Raw genomic sequence first — 8,009 nt, 5'->3', positions numbered from 1 at the left:
TGAGGGTCTCCTCAGCCGTCGCCATGACTTTAATTGTTCTGCAACTTTAGTACAACATATATGGGTTCCTACCTGAGCAATATTACATATGAGGGACACATAATTTAAAGCTAAAACTTATCCATATATCCACACAGACACATATGATATATATACATATACTAGAAGAAAATGAATAGGAATATTGTGGGGGAAACTGAATTTTCATAGTGTTAAAGAAGAAGAGGAGGAGGAAATGGTTCGTATTTGGGCGTTGGAGGATAGTAGGAGAAGATCGATGTTAATACAAGAGGTTGCGGTGGCAGCGACGTTTGAGTGTCGTGGCGGCAAGTGCATCAGCCAGACTCAAAGGGCACTTAGATTTTTCACCGCCCCGCCCTGCCTCACAACCACCATATCCAATATTCCACAGCTGCTACCTACACTGCCTTCCCACTCTTAGTAGATCGACAATTCCATTCTTCACCAGACCCTCCTTCTCCTCCATTGAAGTATAATGAGACAAAATGTTTGGTATTTTGTACAAAGAGCTCTTTCTCCTCATCGGCGCCACCGCTGCTCTAGTCGGTACGACAGAACTACTACTTCGTTCATAGTTAAGACCAGAAAGAGGATGATTTTAGTTGTTCAGGATAAATTAGTACTTTCATATCAAATTTTGGTTATAATTATCATAGTCTTTAAATAGTGACTATAATTCTAAATAAAATTTAAATTTTGGTTACTTTTCCAAATTTCTCTGAACTAAATTGAAAATTTACTTTTTACAAAATATAGTCTAAAAAATTATCTTGCTTTTTCCATCATATCTTATTGTTTCCCTGCAGCTCAACATTTGACTTTCTCGCCATCGTTAAACCTTTTAACAGCAACTAAACGGTAAAACATGGAAAAAGAGAATAGTTTTGCTTCACCATAAAAAGTATTTTCTTTTTCCACACTTCCACAAACATTCCTCTCTCTCTCTCTCTCTCTCTCTCCACTTCTGAGTGTTCTCACCGGTGGCTTATTCAGTACTAATAGCTCTGTGAACTCTATCTACTGAGAGATTTTTAACCGTCATATGGGATAATATATTTCGTATTACTATACAAATGGTGAGATATATGTGTTAAAAAATTAATAACTTAAAAAATAAAATTTCCCACCACTTACATAAAAACACATAATGTATTATTCATGTTTCCGTCCCAATAAAAAATTTCTCCCATCTATCCATCCAAATACAGCACCGATACCAACGCCCCTTCCCCGAGATTCATTCAGACTGGTAAATAAATAAGTAACCACGTAAGTAAGAAACTTTAAAAGCATCAACAAATTCCCTTTCCACCTAATCAACAAAGAAACCCTTTACCTCTTTTAGCTTTATCCTTTTCTTTTCTCCAATTGGTTGGAAGCATTTCTTTTCTTTCCCTCTGAACCTTGTTGGTCTTGAAACTCTGGATCTGGTTAAGAATCTAAAGATGGAGATGGATGCTGGGTCTCTTTCTCTCCTTTGATATATATCTCTCTCTCTGTCTCGAAAACTTGCACTTCACTTTGACGGTTTGCCATTGCCCCCCACATACTCCAAAGATGTTTAGCTAAATTTGGCAACATGCCGCCAGTTCTCGCACTGGATCTGTCCCTCTCCAATTAAGCCCATCCTTCATTTGCTTGTAATTTCTTTGCCTTTTCTGGTCAGTTTTTGGTTGATTATATTATCTGATTCAAACATCTAAAGCCTTAACAAGAAAGCAAAATATTCCATTCCAAAAAAAGCTATAATATTCTTATTATTTTTAATTTTTTTTTCTTCAGGAGAACCAGAAGAAGAAGAAGAAAAGGAAGATCGAATTAATTTAACTAAAGATTAAGAGATGGCGAGGGAGAAAATTCAGATCAAGAAGATCGACAACGCGACGGCGAGGCAGGTGACCTTTTCCAAGAGGAGAAGAGGCCTTTTCAAGAAGGCCGAGGAGCTCTCCGTTCTCTGTGATGCCGATATTGCTCTTATCATATTTTCTTCCACAGGAAAGCTCTTTGAATACGCCAGCTCTAGGTCTCCCTCTCTCACTCTCACTCTCTCACTCATACACATACACAACTTTTTTTTTTTTTTTTTTTTCTGTAATTTTTTTAATAATCATTCTAAAGTTTGATTATATAAAGTTAATGGGAAGATGAAGGAGGAGAAAACTCACTTGAATGGGAAGAAGAAACAGGCTAGCTAGATGTTCAAATGATATATATGATTGAAGGGTCTTAATTTGAGTGCAAGTTGGATGTGGATGTTATTTGTCTTGTTTGTTATAGTGTTGGATCTCAAAAAATAATAAATCATATATGCATTAAACAAATAAGGCTTTATTATTAATACCCTAAAAAAAAAGGCTTTATTATTAATTCAATTTATTGGGGTCTAAACCTACTGCTGTTTCTGATAACTTAAGAAGTGTTGTTAGTTCAGTCATGACTGGAGTGCTTCTTTAAGTTGCCAGTGACTTGCTTCCATTTGCTTTTACTCTTTTTCTCTAGTGTGATTTCTTCAAGGAAAATTGTTGTATACTTCTTGGATGTTAATTATCCTTAATAGTTTGGTTGTGTTTTAATTTATTAGTTCCTATTACTTTGCCTGTGATAGAACCAACTTGACCATAGGTTGTAATACAAACATGATGAAAGAATACAAGTTTGGTAAATCAGGACTAAATTTGGCTTACCAAAGTTGAATTAGGAGGCTAATGGGGTGACATTATACTTAGAAGGTACATAATCAACTCCAGCCAGCTATTACTTTTAACAGCCAATTTTTGACCTTTTATGTTTGTTTGACATCATAGAAAACTTTCGTTCATGAAATTTGAACTAGGACCTCCTTCAACAACAAGGAGACTAGATACCATTTGAGCCAGTTCAACTTCAACCATTTTCGAGTAATTTCCGTCTATAGGGTTTTGTTCCATTGCTTATGATGTAGCCCAAAAATTGAATTGTTCAACGCTAAATGAAGAAAAGTGATTGGAGAATTGGTAATTTCAGGGTCAGAAGATTATGTTCCGCTGCAATATCTGGAGAGTTAAGGTTCTGGGCTTTTCGAGTAGCTCAACAACCAAAAACAAAGAAGAGTCAAATTTGACAAATCCCAGAATTTTTAGTCTTGATACTTGTTTTCCAAAAATTAGGGTATATTACCAGTATTTCAAGTCTCGAGACTTGTTTGACAGAAATCTTTATTCGGCATTTTACATATTTTATGAATCTTTGGGATTTAATTATTTCCTATTTTATTTTCCTTTTGGAGCTATGGTTTGCTTAGACTATATAAACAATTTTTAGGGTTGTATTCCAATATTCATTCATATTATTATCAATTAAACTTTAGAGTTCCTGTATTTTCTAGTGGATTCCGGTTTATTGATGGACTTTAGTTTATGTTCTAGGATTCGATGATGATCGATCCTAACTATCCCATTACTCGTTGCGTCAGCTTATACTTTATTTTATCAGCATATAACTTTATATGAGCCTTCATTGCTTGTAAACTTGTATATAAGATTTCATGTGCATGTAATAGCTACTATCAGTTATTCAATTTATTCTTAATACGCGCTGCAAGGTTTTTAAGGGAAAAACATATTATTGCAACTTTAAATTTAACAATGTGTGAGATGTATTTACTAAAATATGAAGCATTTTTTAAATGCGAAACCAAATATTTATTTGAACTTCCTATTGTCTTTCCCATCTCACATGCGTTATCTTTTATTTAATTGTATGCTATTGTCTTGAAGCTTTCTGGCTATCCTAGCTATTGACCTGCATTGTTTTCATTCTATTTCTTCTGAAGTATGAAGGAAATTCTAGAAAGGCACAACTTGCATTCAAAGAATCTCGAGAAACTAGAACAACCATCTCTTCAGCTACAGGTTGGTCCTCTATAGGTAACATATTTATGGATAAATAGATGAATATCAATGTGATGTTGTGTTGTCCGTTTCCAATGGAACAAAAGGGTAGATATATTATAATCTTGGATCTCATCGTTTTACTGTATACGTGTTTTATTTAGTAACTCTTATAAATTGCTATAGAAGCAATTTAAGTTTTATGACGGGAATTTTTTGTGTGTATCGCGAACTTGGTACCATGAATCTTATAGACTTGAAGCCATTGCAGCATGACAAGTTTTGAACTTAATGGTATAAGAAACGAATTCTTTTGGAATTATTGCATTCCTAAATTTGTAAATCATGGTTTATATCTTATTCATGCAGTGCCTACAGTAATGTAAATTTTGGTTCATCCATATTTTTTGTTAGTAAAGCTAGAATATGACATTGCATGCATTTGAAGTTTAAAAATAGGAAACAACGTGAACTTAATACATTAAGATGCATTCTATCGTGCATTCTTTATTTGAAGTCCCTGCTCTATTTTTTCTCTCTATTGTTTGCATTAATTCTGACTTAATATAAGATAATCTTCACTGGCTGAATTTTATATGGATATGCTTTTTGTTCTTTACCGTAAACAATTAACATTTTTACTATTTTTCGTTTTTGACTTTTGCTTAAAAGAATTGTTAATCTGATGTAGCTAGTGGAGAACAGCAACTACACCATGTTGAGCAAGGAAATTGCAGCAAAAAGTCATCAACTTAGGTATTTGTAAATCTCTGGTTTTAAAAACAAATACTAGTTTGTGGTCCCTAATTATGATATAAGCTCCTTGAACTATAGGCAGATGAGAGGAGAAGAAATTCAAGGACTAAATTTGGAAGAACTCCAACAATTGGAGAAGTCCCTTGAAACTGGCTTGGGCCGCGTAATAGAGAAAAAGGTCTGTTTTATTCTATAGGCTTGCTTCTATATAATTGTTTATTATCTAACTGGATTTTGTTGTCTTTTTTCAGAGTGAAAAAATCATGAAAGAGATCGGTGATCTTCAAAGAAATGTTAGTTACCTTTCAACTTTTGACCATGTAGCTCTACCCTACATCTTCTGACCTAATAAATTAACAAATAATTGAGGAAACGAGATTAAAGGTTTCAAATTTGTTCGATAGTAGATTCGTAGTACTCGAGGAGTTCATTGGTAGTGTTCTTTATTAAGTGACTTTTTAACGGTTATAAATTAGGAAATGGCAGTGAGGTCCAGACAATATTGTCCTCCAAATATTTCCTCTTCTCTGTTTGCCTGTTCTTGTCACAATTTTTTCTTGACATGATATATATGAATGTGCAGGGGATGCAATTGATGGAAGAGAATGAACGATTAAGACAAGAAGTATAAGATCTCTCTGCAGACTCTTCATCTATGTTTTGATTTTTGCTTAATTAATTTGCTAATGGGGGTTCTTGGTATGCTTGTTGAAGGTGGCGGAGAAATCTGATGGCCGGAGGCTTGTTCAGGTCGATTCAGAGAACATGTTTACGGAGGAGGGTCAGTCATCAGAGTCTGTCACCAATCCCTGTAACTCAAACAACGGTCCTCAAGACTACGACAGCTCAGATACATCTCTAAAATTGGGGTGCGTTTAAGTCATCTGATATTTTTTATATGATGCCTCAATTTCGATGGATATTCATCATCCTATCTCAATTAGTTTTCATGTGCTTAGACCAACTCCAATGGTTGGAGTTAAAACTTAAATTTTTAGCCTACAAAATTTAGGTTCTAACCCAGAAACAGTTTTTTTTTTTTTTTTTTCCAATGATTTTGGCTTAAATTCTAGCTCGAAATTATTAAAAAATGATTTTAGACTAATTTTGTTTGGTAACTTTTATAAAAATAAATTTTATTTAGATTATTCTAATCTATTTTTATGAACATTTAACTTAAAAATATTTAAATTTTGATAAATAATGAAAAATCACTAAACCTATCTCATTTTTTACACATATGCACCACATGATATAACATGGAAAAACCACACAACCTATCCCATTCTTAAACACAAATACATAAGTAGGTAAAAAGAAAAAAAAAGAAAAAAAAGAAAAAAATTGTTTGATGAAAGTGAATTTTATTTAGATGTGCAAACAAATACATAGATATTTATAGAGTTTTTTAGGTGAATTTTGATTTAAATTATTTCCTTCTAATTGTTTTAGCAGTTGGTTTAATTTCGGGTTGGTAGATCTTTTTTTACATTATATTTGCTCATATTCAATTTCAATTGTTGGATTTAGTGTATTTAAAAATTTCATTTAAAAAAAAAATTGTATTTGGAACCAAACATAGCATTAGAGAATTGAATTGAGAAAAACTGCTTCAGCAAGATGCTCAAATAATGTTCATTACTTTTCCTTCATCAATCTGCTTTTTTGTTATTTTCTTTTGCAGGCTGCCTTACTCTGGTTGATCGAAAATAGGCGGTGGTTTTATTCTCTATAAATTCGGAAAATTGACTTTAAATGTTGAATAAGATAAGTGTAACATTCAACATTTGAATATAACCCTACTGTATTTACAAAAAATGAATACATGATGTATTCGAACATTGGACGGATCTATGGGGTAACTTCATATAAATCTTTGTGGGCTAGTTTGGTATTGCAATGCTTTGAAAAAGAAAATCGCTTCTTTCTGTGTCATGAGAGAATAAGTAGTTGTGAAATAAAGCAATTGAGTGTTTGGAAAACTATAGTTGTAAAAGTGCTTTTACAAAAAACCAGTGTTATAATGTGATAATATTTTATGTAAAATTGTGTAAAATGACAAAAAACGCATAATAAATGTGCTATTAATTTAAGGGAGTTTTAACAAAACTCTTAATACTGTTCATTTTTAACGAAAATGACATTTTTACTTTAAAAAGTCACTACTGGTACTATTCACTTATAACATCTTTTTGTCGTTTTGATTAAAACTTAAAGTTTTCAAGTCTTTCTCATTAATTTTCTTTTAATCTAATTGTTTGGCAAATAAAGGTCAATTAGTAAATATATTATTATTTTTAAATATTAATATTTTAATTTAAAGCTATGTTAGATGCTAATTAGTACGACAAATTATTCAACATTTTAAAATATTTCAAATTGAATAGCTAAGATTAGCTTAGATTTATTAGCACAACGTTGATGCACTTAAAATACCATTAAGAGCATCTCTAAATGAGACTTCAAATTTTAAACATGAAAATGATAGTTGATAGGTTATGTGGCAATTTGATATGTTAAATAATAATGTCTTTTAATAAATTTTTTATCTTTTTGTGAAGTCCAATAATTAAGTCAACCAATCAAATATTTCAAAAACATAACAACATTTATTATATATTATATTAATCTATTAAAAAAATCATTTAATGAATTTGACAGCAAAAGGCTTTACATTCAAATGACTCAGCACCATATAAGAAATTGAAGGCTCGTTTGGAAAGAGTTTGCTGCCATTTTTTACTATTGTATGCTTACGTAGCAATTTTGACATCTGCTTTGGAGATGCTCTAACCAACTAACACATACTTCAAATGAGACCTCCCTTTTTTTTTTTTTTTTTTTTGTATGTGTATAAATGTATCTATATAAATCGATATTATTACATTTCAAATCCTTCTCGATACCTTAGAATAACAATTCAAAAGTTTTCAATATAAAATTAGCCTAATTAGATGCATTCGTCAAACTTACGGCGCTATTTCCTAATGCTTCTATCTTATGTGATCCTTCAGCTTGATATTTATGGTACTCTTCATCGCTATACAGAATGTATAGGGATGGCAACGGTTCGATTTGGGGACGGAAATGCTATATCCATCCCATAACCATGAAAATTAACCATCGGGGATTATCCATAACCATATCCACCAGGTAACGGATTTTCAATCGGTTATCGGTTATATCCATCTTCGTCAAAAAAAAAAAAAAAAAAAAAAAAAATATATATATATATATATGTATATATATATATTCATCCAATTGACGCACTATAAATTTTAGTAGATACTAATTTTGCCATTAAATAGCCACATCCAATTACAAAAAACATAACAATATATATTTAAAGTTGTTCATGATAAG

The 8,009-nt window shown here is 32.0% G+C and overlaps 1 protein-coding gene across 1 annotated transcript; it reads left to right on the top strand.

The window, feature by feature from the left end:
- The first annotated feature begins 1,366 nt into the window (after positions 1-1,366).
- On the top strand, positions 1,367-6,524 carry LOC137721116 (MADS-box protein JOINTLESS-like). Its single transcript, XM_068460228.1, has 9 exons — positions 1,367-1,661; positions 1,804-2,044; positions 3,833-3,911; positions 4,582-4,646; positions 4,725-4,824; positions 4,898-4,939; positions 5,230-5,271; positions 5,361-5,515; positions 6,331-6,524. The coding sequence occupies exons 2-9, from the start codon at positions 1,863-1,865 to the stop codon at positions 6,347-6,349; spliced, it is 684 nt and encodes a 227-aa protein (XP_068316329.1). The 5' UTR covers positions 1,367-1,661; positions 1,804-1,862; the 3' UTR covers positions 6,350-6,524.
- The last annotated feature ends 1,485 nt before the right edge of the window (positions 6,525-8,009 follow it).

Source organism: Pyrus communis, chromosome 16 (genome assembly GCF_963583255.1).
Source record: "Pyrus communis chromosome 16, drPyrComm1.1, whole genome shotgun sequence".
In the NCBI taxonomy this organism is placed as follows: Eukaryota; Viridiplantae; Streptophyta; class Magnoliopsida; order Rosales; family Rosaceae; genus Pyrus; species Pyrus communis.
This window is presented reverse-complemented; position numbering and strand designations above follow the sequence as displayed.

What these genes read in the sequence shown, in the direction of transcription:
- LOC137721116 (XM_068460228.1), top strand. Translation starts at nt 1,863, where the DNA reads ATGGCGAGGGAGAAAATTCAGATCAAGAAGATCGACAACGCGACGGCG. An exon ending in TTTGAATACGCCAGCTCTAG is followed by an intron (nt 2,045 to 3,832) that starts GTCTCCCTCTCT and finishes TTTCTTCTGAAG; the next exon opens with TATGAAGGAAATTCTAGAAA. An exon ending in AACCATCTCTTCAGCTACAG is followed by an intron (nt 3,912 to 4,581) that starts GTTGGTCCTCTA and finishes AATCTGATGTAG; the next exon opens with CTAGTGGAGAACAGCAACTA.